General features: G+C 44.9%; 1 protein-coding gene across 7 annotated transcripts in view; it reads right to left on the bottom strand.

Moving 5' to 3' along the window:
* The window catches only part of LOC127573531 (receptor tyrosine-protein kinase erbB-4-like), an 843,473-nt gene that overhangs the window by 75,064 nt on the left and 744,846 nt on the right, over positions 1 to 23,563 (bottom strand). For all 7 annotated transcript variants that reach the window (XM_052021850.1, XM_052021859.1, XM_052021885.1 and 4 more), the window contains 5 exons: positions 22,987 to 23,142; positions 14,161 to 14,236; positions 13,864 to 14,010; positions 10,339 to 10,436; positions 5,495 to 5,665 (listed from right to left, as the gene is read on the bottom strand). In XM_052021850.1, the coding sequence (XP_051877810.1) occupies positions 5,495 to 5,665; positions 10,339 to 10,436; positions 13,864 to 14,010; positions 14,161 to 14,236; positions 22,987 to 23,142 (648 nt within the window). The remainder of the gene's footprint in view (positions 1 to 5,494; positions 5,666 to 10,338; positions 10,437 to 13,863; positions 14,011 to 14,160; positions 14,237 to 22,986; positions 23,143 to 23,563) is intronic.

Raw genomic sequence — 23,563 nt, 5'->3', positions numbered from 1 at the left:
ACGAGTGTGAGGTGATGCATTTTGGGAAGTCAAATAGGAATGGGAATAAACAGTAAATGGTAGTGTGCAAGGAATGTTGATGAACAGAGGGACCCTGGGGTTCAAGTCCATGGTTCCCTGAAAGTGGAATCAAAGGTTGATAAGGTGGTGAAGAAGGCATATGATATGCTTGCCTTCATAGGTCAGGGGATAGAAAATAAAAGTTGAGATGTTATGTTGCTACTTTACAAAACACTGTTTAGATTGCACTTGGAGTATTGTGCGCAGTTCTGGTTGCAACATAATAGGAAGGATGTGGTTGTGCTGGAGAGAGTGCAGAGGAGATTCACCAGGATGTTGTCTGGATTGGACGACTTTAGCTATGGGGAGAGATTGGATAGGCTGGGCTTGTTTCCCCTGGAGCAAAAGAGACTGAGGGTATCCTGATAGAGGTACATAAAATTATTAGGGGCATAGATAGGGTAGATGGTCAAAATCTTTTTTCCATGAGAGGGGTTAAAAAAACAAGAAGACATATGTTTAAGTTGAGATGCAGGGGTTTTAAAGGGGATCTGAGGAGAAATTTTTTTTACACAGTGAGTAGTTGATATCTGGAACCTCTCGCAGAGGAGGTGGTGGAATCAGATACAGTTTGAGAGGCATTTAGACAGACATGGCATAGAAGGATATGGGCCTAATGTGGGCAAATGGGATTGGTCTGGATGGGCAAAAGCGTGGGCATGGACGTGGTGGGCCAAAGGACCCGTTTCTATGCTGTAAAGGTGAAGGGATCTGGCGGAGGTGTTTAAAATTAAGCAGGCCATAGATGGTGTGGATAAAGACACCCCATGTGCTTTAGCAGCTGCTTTGTTAAGATGTCCTGCCGTCCTTATCATATTTTCTTATAAACATCCCTGGATCTCCAGGAATTCCATCTGCAAAATTCAGACTGAGATTGTTGATCAGAGGCTTGGTTGACAGAATTTTGAAGCAAAATTCAGCAGATGCCATGGAGCCATCATGAATGGTTTGTGACAACAATGTTTGACTTCCTCATATTGTGCACTACTCTTTGATAGGCTTTTCTCTCAACTACTAAGCACCAGCATCAAAAACCCTGGTTGTAAAGCAAGAAAAGTCTGTTCAGTAAATGGTTCAAGAAAGAGGGAGTTTTACATAAGACTGAAATAGTGATATCACCTCATTTGAAGTCAATTATTTGGTCCGTCATCAAAGGGGTTAATTGGTATCTCATCTGAAATGGTTACCCTTTCCTTAGTGGTCTGACAATCAAGCCCATTGATCTGCACCCAAAAGCACCTGCTGGATGCTGTTGAACAGGAACTCCTGGCTATTGAGCTGCATTATTAGGGAAGGAGACTTGTACTAGATTGCCCATTGTAATGATGCATTCTCCTGCAACTGAGAAATAAGAGCCCTAGTGCTTTGAGACAGTGCCGTCTGAATAGAGAACTAATGATAATAGGACCTTCCCACCATTCTTGGCTGAAGCTCTCTGATAGTAATTTACAATAGGATTTTATTTTTATCTCCGTTTTTTTTTATTCCACCTGCTAATGCTCGCAGAGTGAAGACTAACCCTTTCAGTCCTGGATGTTATGACAGTATCCAGCCATGTCGGCCCTGGCTGGGGGAGCAGTAGCCTTGCCCTTGAGTCAGGCATAATCCCAAAGGGTTCAACAGACAACTAAGGGCAGTGGTACACAGCGTGTCAGAGGGAGCTCCTGAAGAAGTTCTCAGAGGCGTGGTCTTTCGCACTGTATCAGTGTCACACAAGATATCATTATTTTCCAAGTAAAAACAAACTGCTGTAGGTCGAGCAGCATCTGTAGGGGTAAAGCAATTGTGGACTTCTTGGATTGAGATGTCCACAATTTCCATGCCCCACCCCCCTCCCCGCTCCACAGATGCTGCTCAACCTGTTGAGTTCCTCCAGCAGTTTGTTTCTTGCTTCAGATTTCAGCATCTGCAGTCCCTTTGTATTGTCATTATTTTCCAAGTGCCCTGTTACCACTCCCTAAGTGACATGGTCCAGTAATTTCCCTGCTGGTCAAACTGGTGAAACATTAATTCTATTTCTCTTGCCACAGGTGCTGCCTGAACTGCTGAATGTTTCCAGCACTTTCTGTTTTCATTTCATACCTGGTCTCTATTTCCTCATTTTCTCTCCCCCCCTCCTGTCTTGCATCAACACATAAAGAGACCATTCGGCTCATCGGGTCCACACTGGCTTACAAAAGAGCAACGCCATCAGTTCCACTCCACTCTCCTTATTTCCCTGGAGCCCTGTGACTTATTTTCTCCCATACAGCCTCCCTTTGATTCGTTTGACATTAACCTACACTAAGGGTAATTTACAGTGACAATTAACCCACCCGCTTGCCTTTAGAATGTGAAAGGAAACCAAAGCACCTGGAGGAAACCCAAATGATCACAGGGAGAACGTGCAAATTCCACACAGGCAGTGCCAGAGATCAGGATTAAACTGGGTCCCTGGAGATGTGAGGCAGTAGCACCACCCAGTATCCCTCCAGTGGGGTTCCATTCCATTCTGCAGGAAGTGTTTGTGGAACCTATGGGATTTTGGACAATGACAATCAGTGTATTCACCAGCTCCACAGCCACCTCTTTAAACATACTGGCAGACACGTCATCAGGTGAGGAGCTGAAAAGTGTTGGTGCTCCGAGGGGCTTGGGTGTCCTTGTATACGAATCACTGGAAGCTATTTCCTCCCACTCCAGACATTCTCTCTTCTTCCACCTCCAGTGGACAGAAGATACAAGAGCCTGAAAGCACATACCACCAGGCTCAAGGACAGCTTCTATCCTGGTGTTATAGGTTGGAGGAACAACACCTCATATTCCGCCTTGCAAGTCTCCAACCTGATGGCCTCAACATCGACTTCTCCAGCTTCCAGTAACCCCACCCCTTCCTTTTCTTCCTCACCTCCCCCACTCCTTAGTCTTTCCTTATTCCTGTGATTCCCTCTGCCGCCTTGATGATCTGCCCATCTCCTCTCCTCCCCTCCTCATTCCTTTATTCCATGGTCCACTGCCCTCTCCTACCAGATTCCTCCTCCTTCAGCCCTTTGCCTCTTCTCAGCTTATTACATCTTCTCCCCCTCCCCCACCCACTTACCTTCCCCCTATCACCTGGATTTACCTATTACCTGAACTCATTTATTCCCTATGCTCCTCCCCCTCCCCCCACCTTCTTATTCTGGTTTCTGTCCTCTTCCCAGTCCTGTTGAAGGGTCTCGGCCTGAAACATCAACTCTTTATTTCACTCCATGGATGCTGCTTGACCCATTGAGTTCCTCCAGCACTTTTTGTGTATCACTCCAGATTCCAGCATCTGCAGAACTTTTTGTGTCTCCATTATAAGATTATCGAATAAGATAGACCCTTGACCTCACAATCTACGTCATCATGGCCTGTATTGCACTTTCTCTGTAAGACTTTATTCTGTATTCTGTTATTGCTTTTCCCTTGTACTACCTCGATGTACTTATGTTTGATATGATCTGTTGGATGGCATGCAAAACTAAGTTTTTCACTGTGCCTCAGTACATGTGACGATAATAAACCAATTATTGGTACAGCGAGTAAACAGTAAGGCAAACATTATGTTGGCCTTTATTGTAAGTGGATTTCAGTACAAGAGTGGACATTGAGACACAGGAGACTGCAGATGCTGGAATCTGGAGCAAAAAACAATGTGCTGGAGGATCTCAGCAGGTCAAGCAGCATCTGTGGAGGGAAATGAACAGTTGACGTTTCGGGTTGAGACCTTTCATCTGGACCAAGAGTGGACATGCCTTGTTTTAATTATATACAGGGGCCAGGTGAGATCTAAGAAAGGATATACTTACGATGGAAGGAGTGCAACAAAGGTTCATCTGATTGATTCCTGGAAGTTGAGGAGGGGGGGGGTTGTTGTTGTATGAGAACCAATTAAGTACATTAGGCATATATTCTCCTGAATTTAAAAGAAGAGAGGTGATTTCGTTGAAACATACAATATTTTTGCTGGTCTTGACAGGGTAGATGGAGGAATGATGATTCCCTGAGGTGGGCTGTCTAGAAACAAAGGTCACAGTCTCAAAATTAAGGGTTGGCCATTCAACACTTAAATGAGAAGAAATGTCTTTCCATCCAGAAGGTGTGAAGCTTTGGAATTCTCTCTGCTGTGCAAGTTCAGTCATTGAGTGTATTCAAGACAGAAAACACAAGATCCTTATATGTCAAGAGACTGAAGGGATATGAGACTACTGGAGGAAAGTGGCACTGAGGTAAAAGATTGGCTACAATCACACTGAATGGCAAGCAAGCACAAGGGGCCGAATGGCCAACTTGTGTTCCTTCCTCTTATGCAAAGAGATTAGGCAGATCTTTTAAATTTGACAGGGATGCAAAAGAAGTGCTTGTGAATGGATTGCCTGTTATACATCACTCCAAGGTATTGCTGGAAAATCAGGCAGTGTTAGCATGAGACAGCCCACTGCCAACGCATCCTTTATAGGTGAATGATGCTCCCCCTGCTCCTGATAAGGAGCAGGCAGAGGCAGCAATTAGTTTAAGTTAAGTGCTCAGCTAAAGCAGGCTTTGGATGCTCTGCACTGAGCCACTGCGAGAGATTTCTGTGAACAACAATGTCCAGTTGTTATTCCTCCCAGTCCGTGCTGTGTGAAGGAACACAAGGGGCATTTCTTCAGCCACACCAGAAGAGTCCTTTCAAATATTCCCTCATCTGAGCAAGCACTGGAAGGAAGATGCCAAGACATGATCCAGTTGTTCAAACAGTCTTGAATTGTGCCAGTGTAAAACACAATGTTAAAGTGAATTGCACCTTGATGTTGGGCTGTTATCTGTCCTTAACTTCATGGGTGTAAGAGAACTCAGGCAACTTTCATATTGAATATGATACCTCTAGCAAGGAATACAGCCAGGAGTTTGGAATAAAGTCAACTATATTAAACACTACCATCAGTTGGAGACAGCTCAAATCAGACAATAAGGCTTTGAACACCTGCCTATGAAGTGCTGCAACCAACATCGATGCCAGCTTAAAAACATGTCAAAGTGAGCTTCATTGGCGCACGAGTATTACCTTTTGTTATTTGGAAGGATTTGCTAGTGCATGGGAATTCATGGAAACTCATTGTCAACAAGAACAGGGAGCACAATGCAAACTCAATGGCAAAGGGAGCCCACAAGTCTGAAGGGAACAAAGCTTCCCCCACCAACCTCCCCCCCCCCCCCTCCACTGCCAGGGGAGATACCTGATCATACTGGACTACAGAAACTTTCCTTCCTGGTGCTCTAACAGGAACCAGAGGCACCAACAGAGATGGAAAGTGTGGCTCAGATATCACAGATTTGCATCTACCTTGTGGCATAGTGTAAGGGCCATTAAGGGCAATAGGTTACCTGTCCGTAATACCAGTCTCACTTAGATTTGTTTTCCATTGATATCGAGATTCATTTGACTCACCCGGTTAGAATCAATCCTCTGTCTTGAGCTGTAGATGGGAGGTGGGATGTTGAAGGCCTGTGGGACCAGGTACTCCTCGGCATCCATCATGTCTTCCAGCTCCTCTTCATCCAGCAAACTCTGGAAGAACTTGCTGTCGTTTGGGCTGGGCAGCTTCATACGATCATCTCCCTGGAATGACAAGGGGCACCCACTTACTCTCTAAAGCCAGACCTCATGAACAAAGGTGAGCCTCCAGATGTGCTGGGCAGGTTGGGACCATCCCTGATGAAAGTGAGTAGCCCCTATTTATGGCTGGGTTGCTGCTTCAGTGAAGGACTGGATACTGAAACCCAAGTACAAACCCGGCTCCTATAACTGTGTGGATGCTTGCAGTTACCAGGCTGCTGCCTAGGCAACTGTGCTCCACCGTCAGTCTCCTTGTGGACTCTATTGAGGGAGTGGAGATGTCCACGTCCCCCGGTATGGGAAATGCGTGTGCTGATCCCACACCAGGCTGACACTAGGCACAGGTCTAGTGGACCACTGAATCCAGCAGAGCAAAACAGCTGCTTTAAGAAGGCAGAATGTATGCTCAATTTCCCTCTTTACTTAATTAACGATAATTATTGTAATTGTTTCTTGCAGTTTTTAAAGCTTTTAATTTCCTTCTTTAAATAATTTTAACACCTCCATAGAGTACCCATAACTACTAAGATCTGGAGAGTTCTGAATGTGAGATTGGGGGCAGGGCTTGCCCTGGTTTCAAAACATTTCTGGCAGTCAGGGACTACAAGTTTCAATTGGAAAGACCCTGGAAAGTTGCCCCGAGGTGGTCTTCTTTCTATAGACCATCATTGTCTGTGAGTCTTCTCCATATCCAAGAAAGTGTTTTTATTTCCCCTTGGGTTACTTCACGGTGGTGGAGTGACACTTTCAGGATACACTGGTGAACTGAGTCAGTTTCTTTATGGCATTTGAGGAGCTTTCAGGGTGTGATTACTCAGGCTCAAGTTGTGGATGAGAATAACTTGCATTTAACTATTGCACCTCACCCATTCTGAACACACTTGGCATTCTTTGATTTTAGTCAGTGTAGTTATTGCTAGTAAATGCAGCAATCACTTGTGCACAGCAGGACCACACAGACAGTCATAAGATAGTTAACTTGTTGGTGGTGACGGACCAATGTTGGTCAAGGAATCAGGAGAACTCTTTAAGTGGATCTAAATAGCACTAATATCTCATAACATCCATTGGAGTAGATCATTTGGATGAACACATTCACTGGGACAATATCTCAAAGCTGAGTAAGAACTGCCTGGCAGTTGTATGACAGCAAAGTTTTGTACTGAGTTAAAGAAAACAATACACACGTTTCTACAAGTGTAGCTGGCAGAAACTCTCACTGGTGATCAGCTCAGTCAGGTGACTGGCCTGTTTTGTGTATGGGGTGGTGTAATGTGAAAGGTCATGGCTGTCATGTGTCACCATTGAGTACTGGTCGAAAGCAACACCACTGTCAATCAGGGTCTAGCTCCACCCAGCCATTAGCAGCACACTCCTGACCATTGGTCCCTGTGCATACCTCTCATACCCGGCCATGACTCACTGGACTTGTTGAATTACCTGACCTAGCTCCACCCAGCTCTCCAGCACTATTAAGGATGCCACGTGTGCGTGGCTCTTTCTCTTTTTTGATTGCTGCTGGGGTCGAAACCACATCGAGGGACCACTGGTAAGAGTGTGCGTGTCTACAGGGGTTTACGGGCGTTTTAAGTAGATTCCCAGTAGTGTAGAGCCGTTGCTTGTCCAGAGGCAGGGGGTTCAGACACTGTATTGCATTTTTCCCTAACCATTTGTAACTAGTTCACTGTGTGTGTGTGTTTGCATGTGTGTAATTCACCCCCGTTGCGACTCCCCTCACGTTCCACAATTACCCGAGTGCGTGTGTGTGAGTGTGCATCTGTTCCTGTTCATTCTGTTCCCGCATTTGTCTTTGTAAATAAATTCTTTTTAAAATCCAAAGACTGTGTCTGGAGTCCTCTGCCTTTGAGACCCGAAAGAACCTTCTCCCACAACAGGTGGGAGCACAACGCTTTCAAAGTCCCAATTGGCTGTTTCCAATCTTCACACTCCCCTTCCCCCACCTTGCTCCATCTGCCTCTCAATATTTTATTTTTTTCTCTCTCTGCCTTCATCTACCATTCATCTGCCACTTCATATGAACTCCACTCCTGCTCCCCTCTGCCTACCTGGCACCACCTGCCTGTCATCTTACACCCCTCCTTGTCCACCAATCACCTCAGACTCCTGTCTCACCACTCCCCCTCCTTATACTGGCCACCTCGCCTCTCCACTCTCAGTCCTGATGCAGGCTTTAGAACGGAAATGTCGACTATTCCTTTTCTCCCACAGATGCTGCTCGACCCGCTGAGTTCCTCCAGCAGGTTGTTTGTGGGGGTGGGTTGGTAGGGGATCTCCTGGTTGGTCTGCTCCTGGGCCTGGCCAAGGTGGCCACTCACAGGTCCAGGTGGCAGGCAGTTGAAGGTTCTGCCTGAGCTGATTGCCTGCTCCTCTTCTGGGGTTATACCCGTGCCCATGTGTCCCTGGAGAAGGAGGACACAGCATCCATGGACGGGTACATTGGGTGCTTTCCAAGACCAGTGGGCACCACAGGGGCTCGAATGCATTCTGGATAGAGATGATTGTGTTATAATTTGAAACTATTGACTGTAACTAGTGTGAACTGTAGAATACCGTAGCACTGTAATAATGTGATGCTGTAATTACTCATAAACTTCCTTTGGAAAAGGGAAACAAAAGGTTGTTTGTTGCTCCTTTCCAAGTCCCTTTGGGCCTAAAGGCCGCATGTTTTGGGAAACTTCTGCCAGAGTTGCTGCTTAGCCTGAAGTTGGTTCAAATTGGCAAACAATGGCAGAACTTTAAATGCAAGAACAGGAGTTTGTTACAACTGGTTTTAAAAGCTCTGTGCATGAGGCCACCAACCCCAGCCACAACCTTGCTCACACCCCCACCCACTGCTTCATCCAACACACAGCATTGGCCAGTTGCCCAGCTGGACTCATCATGAATGAGACTGCCTGCTAATTACACTCAAGAATCTTCAAAAAACTTCTTAATGCCATTTTCCCTAATTCACGACAGAAATCTACTGTCATATAAACACAAGACAGCTCTGTTTTTCTTTTAAAAGCTGGCTTCAAATTAAAGCCAGGTTAGGATTGACACTGTGATTAAAAATGCTGATTACATTTTGTGATAAACTCATCTTTGGCTCTATTAAATGAACTTTATCAAGTTTCTGCTCATGAATACTTAGGAATATTTTTTAAAGCAAAAGTAAAATTAAATGATGTATCTAAAACTCTGTGGTAGTCTGTGGAGATATGCTTCCAGTGATAAGTTTGAGAGGAAACTTGTTGTGGGGGTGGGGAGGGGTGTGGATGTGGCAGTGGATGGAGAAATGGTGTTAGATATACTTGAGTCACGATCTAACTTAAAGAGTGAAACAGGCTCGGTGGCCTATTCCCATGGACGCATCCGTTACCACAATAATGGTGGACAAAATTGGTGAAAATAACTCAGTCTGCTTTCAAGTTTGGGAAGGAGGTGGGACAATGTTAAGTAACAGGGAGAAAGAAACCTTTCCTCCCACTGTTTTATTTGGGATATGGAATCAGGGAAGGTGAGAGGTGATCTCATTGAAATGGACAAAGTTCTTACAGGGCTTGGCAGGATAAATCTAGGGAGGAGAGTCCAGGCTCATGAATCATAGTCTCAAAATAAAGGGTTTGGCTATTTTGGATTGAGATGAGGAAAGATTTATTCATTCAGGTAATGTTGAATATTTGGGATTCTCTATCCTGGAGGGGTGTGGTGGCTCAGTTGCTGAGTTCACCCAGAATGGAGCAACACACAATCTGCTGGAGGAATCATGCAGTTTCTATGGAGGGAATTGGACAGTCAACGGTTCTGGTCGAGACCCTTCATCTAGTCCAGATGAAGGGTGTCCACCTGAAACATCAACTGTCCATTTCTCTCCAAAGATGCTGCCTGACCCGCTGAGTTCCTCCAGCAGATTGTGTGTTGCTCCAGATTCCAGTGTCTGCAGTCTCTTGTGCCTCATTCAAAATGGCGATTGATAGGTTTCTGGATGGTAAGGGCAATAATGCTGGAAAATGATGCTCAGGTGGAAAGTTTGCTACGATCCAGATGCATGAGGTGTTAGAGATATAGAGTACAGAAGCAGGCCCTTCGGTCCACCTTGTCCATGCCAACCATCAAGCACCCATCTATGCTTCTATACCTTGGCAATTCAAGTGCTCACTTACCTGAATACTTCCTACATGTTGTGAAAGTCTATGTCTCCACCACCCACTCAGGCAACGAGGTCCAGGTCTCAATGCCCTCAGCGCAAAAGTTCTTCTTCAGATCTCCTAGGGTTTACTGTTACTTCTTACCCTAAACTTCTGCCCTCTGCTATACAGCAGGCATGAGGGGTTGAATGTCCTACTCCTGTTCCAATTTCTAAAGAAGGAGTTTGTATGTATGATAGCTATTGTCTCAGTGGCAGGGAGGAACAGAGGGGCTGAATGGCTTGGGCATACCTTAGAGGCATTTCATTGGAAAGGGAAGGCTGAGATGGCTGGCTCCTTCCTGTCTCCCAGAGATTTGCCCTGTACTTCCAACTGAAAGTATGCGTGGGATGGTGCAGTGTTGTAGAATGCTGCCTCTGTAAGCTGAAGAGCCTCAAAACACAATCAGTGCTGGCCACTAGTGAAGGAATTTTTGTTAATGGTATGATAATTCCAACTGAGAACATGAAATCAAACTGGACTGACCTGAATTACCAAGTACCTCTGTGGATCTCGAGCCATTCTAGAAAATTCCGCTGCCAACTCTTTGAACTTGGGCCTGCTGTCGGCATCAATCATCCAGCCTGGAGAAAAGAGGAAGCAAATCAGGGTCTCAGAAGACAGGGAGAATCTCAGATGGTAGTCCACAAAACCTCAGAAAACAGGGAGAATCCCACAGGGTAATGCACAGAGGCTCAGAAAACAGGCAGGTCAATGTGTGAATACAGGCTGTGGTGAGTGTGTGTGAGTACAGGCTGCTGTCAGTGTGTGTGTGTGTGTACAGACTGTGGTCAGTGTATCTGAGTACAAGCCGTGGTCAATGTGTGTGAGTACAGATTGTGGTCAATGTGTGTGAGTACAGGCTGTTATCAGTGTGTGTGGGTACAGTCTGTGGTCAGTATATGTGAGGATGGACTGTGGTCAGTGTGTGTGAGCATAGGCTCTGATGTACAGTATGTGTGATTTCAGGCTGTGGCCAGTGTGTGATGCTTGACTGTGGTCAGTGTGTCTGAGTACAGACTGTAGTCAGTGTGTGTGAGTACAGTCTGTGGTCAGTGTGTGTGATTACAGAATGTGGTCAGTGTGTGTGATTACAGACTGTAGTTAGTGTGTGTGAGTACAGACTGTGGTCAGTGTGTTGGCACAGATTGTGGTATGTACGCGTCAGTATTGTGTTATGGTGTGTCATCAATGTTTTTACAGACACCAGCATCTTTTATTCATCATCTTTTGAAAAAAAATTGCAGTATCTGGAGATCAGCTTGGTAAAAGCAGGACATTAGTCAAGTAGGCAGCTCCTTTACTGGATCGTGAAAATAAATAATTTTGCAGGGACTGCAGGGCAGAATAGAGCTTTCAATTATAAAAGAGATAATTTAAATTATAATATTTTGGCAGAGTGCTGACATGAATGTGAAGTGTGCAAGCACAGCCCGCTGAAGGAAAGGCATTCAAATGCATTCTTCATATCAGGAAATAAAGGCCAAGTAGCAAAATGAAATGGCAAAAGCTATGATAAACTCTAATAAAATTAGAGCTATACAAAATAAGGAGCAGTGTCTTTTGAGAATAATGTGTTGCACTGTGGCTCCACACTCAGATTGTTCCATAATGGACTTACTTTCTCAACATTTACAGCTTTTAAGTTCCTTCCACTTTATTTCCTCCTTCTGACCCTCTTTGGTTAAACTGTTGATTGTTAGTGTGCTTGGCTGGACTGACACTGCTTTTACTGTGCATACTCAGTCCTAATGCACGGTAATGCACAGTGGGCACGGTAGCATAGTGGTTAGCATAATGCTTTACAGCGCCAGAGACCCGGGTTCAAATCCGGCCACTGTCCGTAAGGAGTTTGTACGTTCTCCCCGTGTCTGTGTGGGTTTCCTCCGGGTGCTCCGGTTTCCTCCCACATTCTAAAGGTGTACAGGTCAGGAAGTTGTGGGCATGCTATGTTGGCGCCGAAAGCGTGGCGACACTTGCGGGCTGCCCCCCAAAAATCACTACGCAAAAAAGATGTATTTCACTGTGTGTTTCGATGTACATGTGACTAATAAAGATCTTATCTTAATGTGATAATTGGATTCAATATTCCTGTCAGGGTGGCATGGAGACTTCTAAATGCTTCAGTCGGGAGCCAGTTGCAGGAGTGATGGTAAATACGACTAAGAGTGCTAGGGCATTGGGTTAGCAGTCCTGGATGGCTGCAGGCTTACAGAAGGTGGTCCTGAAGAGGGTCCAGAGGAAGTTCACAAGAATGATCCCAGGAATGAAAGGTTTAACATATGAGGAGTGTTTGATGTCTCTGGGTCTGTATTCGATGGAGTTCAGAAGGATCAGGGGGGAGCTCATTGAAACCTACCAAATACTACAAGGCCTGGATAGAGTGGACATGGAGAGGATGTTTCCATTAGTAGGAGAGTCTAGGATTCGAGGGCACAGCCTCAGAATGAAGGGACGTCCCTTTAAAACTGAGATGAGGAGGAATTTCTTCAGCTAGTGAATCTGTGGAATTTGTTGCCACAGAGGACTGTGGAGGCCAAGTCATTGGGTGTATTTAAGGCAGAGATTGAAAGGTTCTTTGTCAGTAAGGGGGTTAAGGGTTACAGAGATAAGGCAGGAGAATGAGGTTGAGAAAAGAAAAATAAAATCAGCTATGATTGAATGGCGGAGCAAACTCGATGGGCTGAATGGCCTAATTCTGCTGCTATGTCTTATGGTCTTATGGTAGGAGGGAGCCTGGCCAGGAATGTGTTGGAATGGTCAACCTTTGAACTTTTGGAGTTAAAAGTCCAAGAACCATTCTCATTGGAAAAGTACTCTCTGAAGTTCTGGTGAATGATTCAGTAGTAGTCTTCAAAAGGGCATTGAACCCAGTATATTTCGCAGGATTTTGAGAAAGAGCAGGAGGGTAAGAGGTGAGAGGTTCAGAGGAGTCTGAGAGAGATCCTCTTCACTCAGAGGCTGGGTTGGAACCTGGAATGAACTGCCTGAGTGGGGAGTGGAGGCAGAGACATTCAGGAAACAACTAGCTCTTGAATCACCAAGGCATAGAAGGCTATGGATCAAATGCTGGTAAATAAGATGAGTATAGGTGGTAATTGATGGTCAGCATGGACATAGTGGGGCCAAAGGGCCTGTTTCTCTGCTAAATAACTCTGATAGATCTTATTGGATGGTTCCTTTAAAAAACAGGGACAAGCAATGAGCCGAATAACCTTCTTTCACCTTATAATATTTCACAATTCCACCTATTATTCTCTTGCCAATTTTCTCTCTCCTGCCATGTTAGGGAAGTGTTGGTATTGGTATTGATCAATATATGGAACTTGAGTCACATTTTTCTTCCTGATGGCTCCAAACTTCCACAATTAAAATTGGCCATGGTCAATGGTGTTGTTGCCCGTACAATTCTACTGTTCAATCTATTCACCAGGGAGACTTGACATCCAGGAAGATAAAGGGTGGGTGGGGAAGCAATAGTTAGAGATAAGAGAAGGGCTTTGTGGAAGGAATAAATGTCATTTTCCTTGGAAGATAAAAGGTAGGGAGAGGTTTGGGAAAAGAATATCATAGGTTAGGAGGTTGAGGGAAAAAATATGGTCCTTTAAAGCAATGAGCAACAACAGAATGAACTAACTTCAGAGGAATATACTAGGGATATCTGCACACCTCAACAGGGTGGAAGTGAGGGTTATCTTGTGAGGTTGTTGATGACAAGCTATCATCCCTGTGCCAGGATAGTGAGAGCGGGAAGAAAACCTGTTACAATGGTGCTTCTGTTGCTGTGCACGCAGTCCAAGGACCAAATTAGATCTGGATTTAAAGAGTGGAGGAATACTAAAGACTAAATCCTCCTGTGATCAACTACAGCTGTCACCTCCCATAAAACAAGAGACCCTTCAATCTCTGGCAGACGTTGCACTTCACATACAGTCTTTGTCTTCGACTCTATTCAGCCGCAGCCAGACTGGTTCAAGGAGCCAATGTTGCTGCGGTAATGAGGGTGCTTACATTTCACCATCACCATGTAGACATCAATGGTGCAGATTGGAGGTTGGGAAAGGCGTTCTCCTTTCTCCAGAATGTCCGGTATTTCACGGGCTGGGATTCCATCGTACGGCTTCCCACCAAAAGTCATCAGCTCCCAAATGGTGACACCTGTCGGAAGTAAAAGCAAAGTCCAGTCAGTACCCGCCCTTGCAGCTGAACTACTGAATGTCTGCAGGGAAGTCAGGGGAAGTCTAGGCATTTGTAAAAAGGTGCAGACTTTCATGCCAATTGCTGCTTCATGAATGCTGCAGAACCTACCATAGCTCCACACGTCGCTTTGATGAGTGAACTTGCGGTAGTGAATACATTCCAAAGCCATCCATTTAATTGGCATCTGCAAGGACACGGGGAAAGATATTAGCAGAATGCTCGTGTGTAATGGAGTGACAACTATCAGTTGCTGTAACTGAGCACCTTTGACCCACATTAATCAACAAAACTCATTTTCTCTTCCCTTGAGCAGTGGTTATCTTGTGTTACATTTGTCCAAACAACTACTTGCCACGTGATCAGACAAAAGAATCATATGATCTTTATGCTGCAGTTAGATGCCAATCCCCTCATTAAGCCCATGCTGGCTTGTTATTGGAGCAATCCAATTAGTCCCATTCCTCAGATATTTGTCTAACTTAATACTTATTGAAAGGCTTGGGGTGAATCAGATTCCTTCACCCTTTTCAGCAGTGTGTTCCAGTATCACCAAATATTCTAATAAACTTCTACAGATGCACTGTTGAATGTATTCTGACTGGTTGCACTAAGGCCTGGTATGGCAATCCCAATGCACAGGAACGCAAGAGGCTGCAGAGAGCAGCAGACACAGTCCAATCCTGCCCACCATTGACAGCATCGACAGGAGGCACTGCCTCAAGAAGGAAGCATCTATCATTAAAGATTCCTACCATCTGGATGATGCCACCTCCTCACTGCTACCATCGGTACAGAAGCCGGAAGTCCCACACCACCAGGTTCAGAAACAGCTACTTTCCTACAGCCATCAGGTTCTTAAACAGACCTGCACAACTCTAACTCTACCTCAGCAATGAAACACTATGGACCACCTGTTCCTGGTTGCATTTTTGCACTAACGTCTGGTTTTGCACCATCTTTTCTCTTCACTATCTTGTATAATTTGTGTACAATTTATGTTCTGTGTGCTGTCTGTACCAATGTGCCTGTAATGCTGCTGCAAGTTTTTCATTGTACCTGTACCTCACCATATTTGTGCACATGACAACAAATTCGACTTGACTTGACTAAACCACCTGCTGTGGGAAGGAGGCCTTCCTTGTGTCACCCCCAGTTATTTGGCCAATCACATTAAATCTGGTTCTCAACTCTTCCACCAATGGAAACAACTTCTGTCAGTTATGTTGACAGATGGTGCTGTTTGGAAAAACTGGGGCATGTGGCAAGATCTGGCTGGAGCAGATAGCCAAGGTAAGACAAATATTGGGAATATGGGAGCAGTGCTCCCTCTCGATGGTGGTCAAGAACCCGGCCATCAGGTGCAAGGTGCTCTCGGTGTTGCTATACGTGGCACAGGTGTGGCCCATTCCCCACTCCTCCACTGTGGCAGTCACACGATCCATCTTCCATTTCATCTGGGGAATGAAGATGGAGGGTATCTATCAGGTTGCAACGTACAAGTCTCCAGAGAAAGTGGATGAAACGTACCCAACATAGCCCTTATCCTGAGTTCTACCTTTGTGTGTGGCTCCATCAAGCTGTGAGTAGAACCTAAGTAAGCAAACACCAAGTGTCACAATGTGTTGAGGTTCTACCTGTCCCTAGTGATGTGAAGGATGGGCCTAGCCTGGTTGCCATGTAATGTTTCAGCTCATTGGACCTGTCTTTTGTAGAAAAGTAACAGCCTCTCAAACACTTCATGGATGTATTGTTTAAAAGGAAACATGAGTAGCATTTGTGCATTATAAATAGAATCCATTGGTTTGATAGCACAATGAATGTCAAGAAAGACGTGTACTAATTGAATTGTATTTCCTGTATATATTTTATAAGAATGAAGTATATTTTTGATTAAAAAACACCCCATCACCAGAATTCGCAAACAAGCACCAAGACCTCGTTTGGTTGGTGGTGAGAGAGACCCTCCCCGTCAGATCCTTCCTGCACAGCTGCTGTCTCAAGCCCAATGAGAACTGAGGTATCTGTGCATTTGCCAACAAGGTCTGGAAAGGGAAGCGGTAGTCCTTGCCAGGGTTCATCCTGAGTGGGCGCATAACATAGGAGTCTGGTCTATGGGCTATTCCCAGGGATGCATACTGAGGCAAACATCAAGTGCTGCTGTAAGGTCTTCAACTTGGTGAAAGATGGACCTCAGACAGCCTGAAACCAATATGAGGAGATGTCCGCTGATGAATGTGGCTGACTGGCACTTTGTGAGGTGCAGGAGTACATTGCTGAAGAACACACTAAAGCTTGGTGCATACACAGCAAGGTCTCTGTGTAAGTTATAGGGAAATAAGACCAGAGACTAGGGTCCTACCAGCACTGGACACCGAGAGCTGGGCCCTGACTAACATCCTCTCAAATGCTTTGCTCCTGGAATGCTTAAGGATTAAACAGTTGTGGCATTGACTTATTGTAAAGGAATGCATTGAATTGTTTGGTATAATTATTGTAGATGATGACAGGTTCCATTTTCATGATTCTGGGCATCTTTAAAAAGGACGGCACAAGGCACAGTAGTTAGTGCAGCTGTCTCACAGCTCTAGTGACTTGGGTACAATCCTGATCTCTGGTGAAGGTCAGTTTGCACGTTCTCCCTGTGACCACATGGGTTTCCTCCGGGTGCTCCAGTTTCCTTCCATGTCCCAAAGACGAGGGGGTTTCTAGGTGATTAGCCACTGCAAGTCCCCCCTTGTGTAGGAGGGTGTCAGGAAAATCAAGGGTGTTAATGGGTAAATTACAGGGAAATAAGAGGACAACAGGATTGATGGGATTGCCCTGAGGGCTGGCATAGACCTGGTGGGCCGAAGGTCCTCCTTCAATGTTGTTCTGAAATAAGAAATGAAATCAAATCTCCTCTCAAGCTTTTCTGCTCAGGAAGAACAACCCCAGTTTCTACAACCTCTTCCATGTAACTAAAGGCCCTCTTCTCCAGGACGGCCCTAGGCTCTCAGAGGGCAATGCCCAGAATTGAAAATATTCTAATTTTACCCAAAACTAGTGCTGTATCTTTTTTGCCTTTGAAGCCTCTGTTGATAAATCCTAGGATCTTGTATGCCTTTTCTCAGCCTCCTTACATTTGTAGCCCATTTACATTCAGGCCTCAGTTCCTGCAGACTCTTTTAGAATTAATTCCTTTCTCTTCTATTTCCTTTTCTCATTCTTCACACCATCAATTTGCACTTCAGTGGTGGGGAGGGGGTAGGGGTGGGGTGCAGGAGGGTGGGTAGATTTACGTGCAAGCTGAAACTGTAACTTTACAGGCGAGTTGTCACAGTTATTGCACTATCTCGTTTTGCACTAGCTTTACTAGTTTTTCACTCGTTGTCATATCTTTGCACTAAAATGAACTTTGCTTTTTTTGTTCTCATTGTGTTCTTTCTTGTAAAAATTATGTCTAATTTATGTTTGATTAACGTGTTTCTTGTGAATGCTGCTTATATGATGCTGTGTGCCTGTGATGCTGCTGCAAGTAAGTTTTTCATTGCACCTGTGCATACAGGTACTTTGCAGATGATGATAAACTCAACTTTGACTTTGATTTCCCTGGAGGGATTGTCCACACATCACTGCAGCCTTCATGCCATTGCCAGCAGCCTCAGTGGTATCCATGATGTTTTTGTTATCTGTGAGAAATCCATGCCCCTATCCCTCATGACTAAAGAGGACCTACTCTATCATATAGACAAGTGGGAGTGCAAGGCACATTGTGAGCAGCTGGATCCGACTACAACATTTAAGTTACCTATACGGCACAGTAACATCATTCAATCTAGCTGATCCATGCTGGAGTTTACCTTCTTCAGCATAGTTTACCCTATTTAATCTGCAAGAGTAAATCTTAAGGAGTTTATAACTGGTACATGCAGCTGAAGTGGTACTATACCTCCCCGATCCTATTTCAGCTCCCCCCATCTATTAACCCTCCATCACTTTCTCTCTCATAAGTTTACTTAATTTCCTTTCAGGCATCGATGAAGAGGTTTGCTCAACATTCCTGGGGAATTTTTAGATCTGCCTCAAGAGACCAGATCTGCTAAATCCCACAAGCTTCATTACATTAAGTTGGTAAAAGGCAGAAAATTACAATGGCATTGGCAGCAGTGATTTCAGTGGCACAAATGTTATTCTGTTCAGTAGCCTAGCAGGGTATTACAAAGCTGCTGCAAATACTGTATGTAAGCTTTATCTTTTCCCATACATTCTGAATCATTTCTCCAATCAGTTGTTGGATTTTTTGAAGAGAATGACCAAAGAAACTGCCGTAAAGATTTTGATTAATCTCTCCGCTGAAAGTGATTGATGCACACATAGGCACAGAGTTATATATTACATACACTTCAACACATAAGCTTTTTCCAGAAGTGACGGTAAATTTAAATATGATCTTTCCTTTAAAGAATAATAGATGCTAGGGAATGTATAGAAGCTGTCATCTCAGTTGAGGTAATCTGCAAGAGTAAATCTTAAGGAGTTTATAGCTGTTCGCTGTAGCTGAAGTGGTACTATAGCCTAGAAATACTGGAAGGTATGACTTATCTTTTATGAAATAGAAACCAATGTTAGTCATAAAATCATATAGCACGGAAACAGACCCTTCTACCCACCACGTCCATGCTGACCATCAATTACCCATCTACATGAATTCCATTAATCAGCACTTAGTCTTCTATGTCTTGACAATTCAAGTGCTCTTCCAGATACTTCTTATATGTTGTGAGAGTGCCCACCTCCGCCACCCCCTCAGACAGTGTGTTCCAGATTCCAACCACCAAGTGAAAAAAGTTCTTCCTCACATCCTTTCTCACATTGTCCCCTTCAGCTTACACCCATGCCCTCTGACAAAAGGTGTCCTTTTGACACCTCTGTTACTGTGAAAAGTTTCCCACCATCTACCCTGCTCATATGCCTCATAATTTTGCATACCTCATTTAGCTTTCCTTCAGCCACCTTCACTCCAAGGTAAACAAACCCAGCCATGGTTGAAAGAAAGGGACGAACTGGCAACTCAGTGTTCCAGGGTACGGAAGACGTAGGCATGATCAGGGAGGAAGTGAAAGAGGAGAGGGCTTTGCAATATTGATTGAGGGGACTATCACTGCAGTAATGAGGAAAGATGTCCCAGCAGGCTCTTCAAATATTCACGATGTAAGTGAGAAACACGTGTCTAATGATACACAATAAGGTATAACTTTCTGATTGTTTTTTGGAAGAATGCAGAACGAGAACTGAGGCACTGGCAAAGATTGCAGGGAAGGAGGGATGATCAACGATTGCTTCCTGGGATAACAAACAATCTGCTGGAGGAACTCTACGGGTCAAGCAGGATCTGTTGGGGGAAAGGGTCAGAATCCTGCATCAGGACTGAGAGTGGGGAAGGGAGGTGACCAGTATAAAGAGAGGGGGAGTGGTGACACAGGGGCTAGAGGTGATTGGTGGGCTGAGGAGAGGTGAAGGATGATAGGCAGATTGAACCAGGTAGGGAAGGGGGAGGGGTAGAGTTGGGAGACAAAGGCAAATGGATGATAGATGGGGCAGACAAAAAAACGGCAGCTGGATCCAGGAAGGGAAAGGGTAGGGTGAAGGTTGGACATCGCTGCTGGAGGGAGACAAGCAGGAACACAAAGACGACAGAGCTGGAATCTGGTAAGTAAGGAAGGTGATAATGGGAACCATTAGGGGAGAGGTGAAGGGCAGATGGAACCAGGACCAGATGGGGGAGGGGGGAGGGAGAGCCAGTGGGTAAAATGTGTGGGTGGTAGGGGGTGGAACTGGGACGGGGACAAAAATGGCTGATGGGGGAAGAGATTTCCCCTCCGCCGATCCACCTCACTCTCCCGCCTGGCCCCAAGCTCCCCTCTTGTGTCTTCATTGCCTCCTGGGATACTCTAATAGGACTGGCCTAAGTGTCTGGAAGAAGATGTACATATGCACTCTCTGCTTTAAGAGGGTAACCAGGATGAATGAGGAAAAACAACAATATACATTTAAATACTAACTTCATAAATGGTAACCGTTGCTTCTTTTCGTCATCCCTCCTGCCACAGACACATGCCCTGTCACAGCACTTAAAAGCACTCAGCAATCAGACACAAGCTGATAACAACCAGCAAGTGAGGCATTAAGACAAGGAAACAAATGCTTGATTGCAGAGGCAACTCCTTTAAAGAGGAGAGACAGGTACAGGGGTGGAGATTTTGGAAAAAGGAATTCCAGAGATTAGGTTCTAGATAGCTGGGCATGACTGTCCGAGGTGGGATGAAGTGGGGGATGTGTAAGAGGACAGATTCAGAGGGACACGGTTACCTCTAACATTTGAGAGAAGATAAAATGTGAAGAAAACCAAATGCCTTAGAGCCATAGGGTCATCCAGCATGGAATTAGGTCCTCCAGCCCACTGAATCTGTGCTGACTATCAAGCACCCATTACACTTGTCCTATAGGCTTCCTAAAGAAGGCTTTTGGCACTTCATTATTCAGGGCACTGAGGATAGACGTTGGGATGTTATGTTGCAGTTGAGATTGGCGAGGCCACATTTGGAATATTATGTCCAGCTTTGATTACGCTGCTATAGGAAAGATGTCATTAAGCTGGAAAGAGTGCAGACGAGACTTACGAGGATGTTGCCAGGCCTCGAGGGACTGAGTTATGGAGCGAGGCTGAGCAGGTTGGGACTGTTTTCATTGGTGCGTAGGAGAATGAGGGGTGATATAGAGGTGTATAAAATCATGAGGGGCTTAGATAGGGTGAATGCACACAGTCTTTTTCCCAGGGTTATGGAGTCAAAAACCAGAGGGCATAGGTTTAAAGTGAGAGGGGAGAGGAACCTGAGGGGCAGCTTTTTTACCCAGTGGGTGGTCAGTGTATGGAATGAGCTGCTGGAGGAAATGGTTGAGGCAGGTATGTTAACAACGCTTAAAAGGTACTTGGACAGGTACATGATTAGGAAAAGGTTAGAGGGATATGGGCCAAATGCAGGCAAATGGGACTAGCTTAGATGGGAATCGTGGTTGGCATGGACCAGTTGAGCCGAAGATCCTGTTTCTGCTCTGCATGACTCTGTGACTCAAAACTAACCCCATATTTTTCTCCCCACTTTCCCATGAACTCCCCCCAGATTCTATCATTCACCTACACCTGGTGCAACTTATTGAGGCCAAATAACCTACCAACCTGCACTTATTTGGGATGCAGGAGCTGAGGGGGACCTCTTTCACCCAGAGCAGGGCGAGTACCTGGAATACACGGCCTGAGGGAGTGGTGGAAGCAGAGTTGCTGACAGAATTTAAAAAGTGTCCAGACAAGCACTTGAATTGGCCACTATAAATTGCAGTAGGTGTGTAGGTGAATTAGCACTACAATAACAACATTCAGAAGACGTTCAGATAAGTACATAGATAGGAGGGTTTAGAGGGATGTGGGCCAAAGTTGGGCAAATGGGACTCACTTGGTGGGCATCATAGTCAGCATGGACGAGTTGAGCCAAAGGGCCTGTTTCCATGTTGTATTACTCCATGACTCCAATTGCCTAGGCATAGAAGGTTATGGACCAAATGCTGGAAGATGGGAATTAATTGTGGATGGGTCCCTACTGGTGGACTGGATGGCCTGTTTCCGTGTTGTATAACTGCATGGTTCTAAACCAGAGCGCCTGGGGAAACCTATGCGGTCATAGAGAGAATGTGCAAGTCAACACGGACAGCACCAGAAGTCAGGATTAAATCCAAGATACTGAGCTGTGAGGCAGCAGCTCTACCAGCTGCACCCCCCGTGTCACCCATATTGTTATAAAAGTAGAGGAGAGTCCTTCAAGTCTAGTGAAACAGTGAAGCAGTTGCTTTGTACATTTCCATTGGAAGTTGAGAAAAGCCTGGCATACTCTGAGCAAACGGTATCTCCCCACAGTGTCAAGTTTGGAGGTTTAGACTGGTTCTTAATCATGTCTCACACTGTGGGCTGTGGGAAGGATTCACTTTGAGATAACTAACTGAGGAAGAATGCTTAAATAAACCTGCACTTCAATGCAACAGAATAAGTGCAATGACTTACTACAATTCCACTGAGAGAAGACTTTGCAGATGATATAATATGTGCCTAATTAGAGATAAATCATGCCCAAGCATTGAAATATTTATATGAATAACATATATACATTATACCTTTTACATATACATATAAAATGGGATTGTTTTGAGAAATAGCATAGAGTCAATGAACTGAATGGCCTTCTTCTGTGGATATGAATGTGAAACATTAACACATTCCTTTGGGAGGGCTATTATCTCCTGCAATCAAAGGCCTTTCATCATTTGAGGGACACATTACCAGAACCAATGACAGGTGATGATCACTGTTCGATAGCAAACATGCAAAGGAGTTGCTCATGATCGATGAAGCTCCTGTTTAACAGTGTGGTACAGTGGCACATGCATGGATAGGGTATCGAGGCAGTGGCAAAGGTGCAAGTGACACTTAATGGATGATGTCAGAACTGAAAGGCTTTGGGTGTCAGGAAAGGTGGAACAGCCTGGAGCTCTTTTCTCTCGAAAAGCTAAGGCTGAGGGGTGAGCTGATCGGGTAGATGCAGAGAAAATATCTCCACCAATCGGGAATCCAAAATCAGGAGACGGAAGTATAATCCAATGCAGAATTCCTTACCTAAAGAGTGGTGGGAATGTGGAACTTGCTACCAAGGGCAGAAGCAATAGGTTTAACTTGAAATGACAGTGTTAGGGGAAAGTCAGTTAAATATATGCATCAAAATAAACTTATGGAAAGGGGGAGGTGAAATGCAAAGGGAGGATGATCATATGGAACCAAAACACTAACAAGTAGTGAATGGCTTGCCTCTGCCTGTACATATGACGTGACTAGTGAACAGGTTCACCAACCTTTCCGCCATCTGCGTTGTATTCTTTCTCATCCACATCCAGCAGTCTTGCCAAGCCAAAGTCAGTGATCTTTATGTGATTCGGTGACTTCACCAGCACATTTCTTGCCGCCAGGTCTCGATGAACCAGCCGTCTCTCCTCCAAGTACATCATCCCCTGTCAGACACAAGTGAGCCTCCCTGTTATTCTGATCACTTCGCATGGCTGCAGAAGGAGTTGCTTTTGAAGGTACAAAGTGCATTGAAACAAGTGATGTTTAAAAACATTGCAGCAAGGTTTTGCATTCAATCAGGTGCTTTCGTGATTGTTCTAGTAGTTTGCAGATTGGCCTGATTGGCATCCCTCCAGAAATATCCCCTCTTGAGCAGCCCACTGGTGCCAAGTTGGCTGCTGACAAAAGCTTCAACAACACGAGATGTGCAATTTTCAGCTTCCGTTGAGCTGAAGTGCAAATTAAAATAGCATTTGCATCTGTGCATGAGTTTCTTTCTCATCATCTGTGTACAAAAGATTGGCATCTGACACAGGAGGTTATGTAGACATTGCTCTTTTTAGACATTTAATAGCATGTGCAGCC

Source organism: Pristis pectinata, chromosome 1 (genome assembly GCF_009764475.1).
Source record: "Pristis pectinata isolate sPriPec2 chromosome 1, sPriPec2.1.pri, whole genome shotgun sequence".
In the NCBI taxonomy this organism is placed as follows: domain Eukaryota; kingdom Metazoa; phylum Chordata; class Chondrichthyes; order Rhinopristiformes; family Pristidae; genus Pristis; species Pristis pectinata.
Note: the sequence above shows the minus strand (reverse complement) of the source record. Positions and strands in the feature narration are given on the sequence as shown.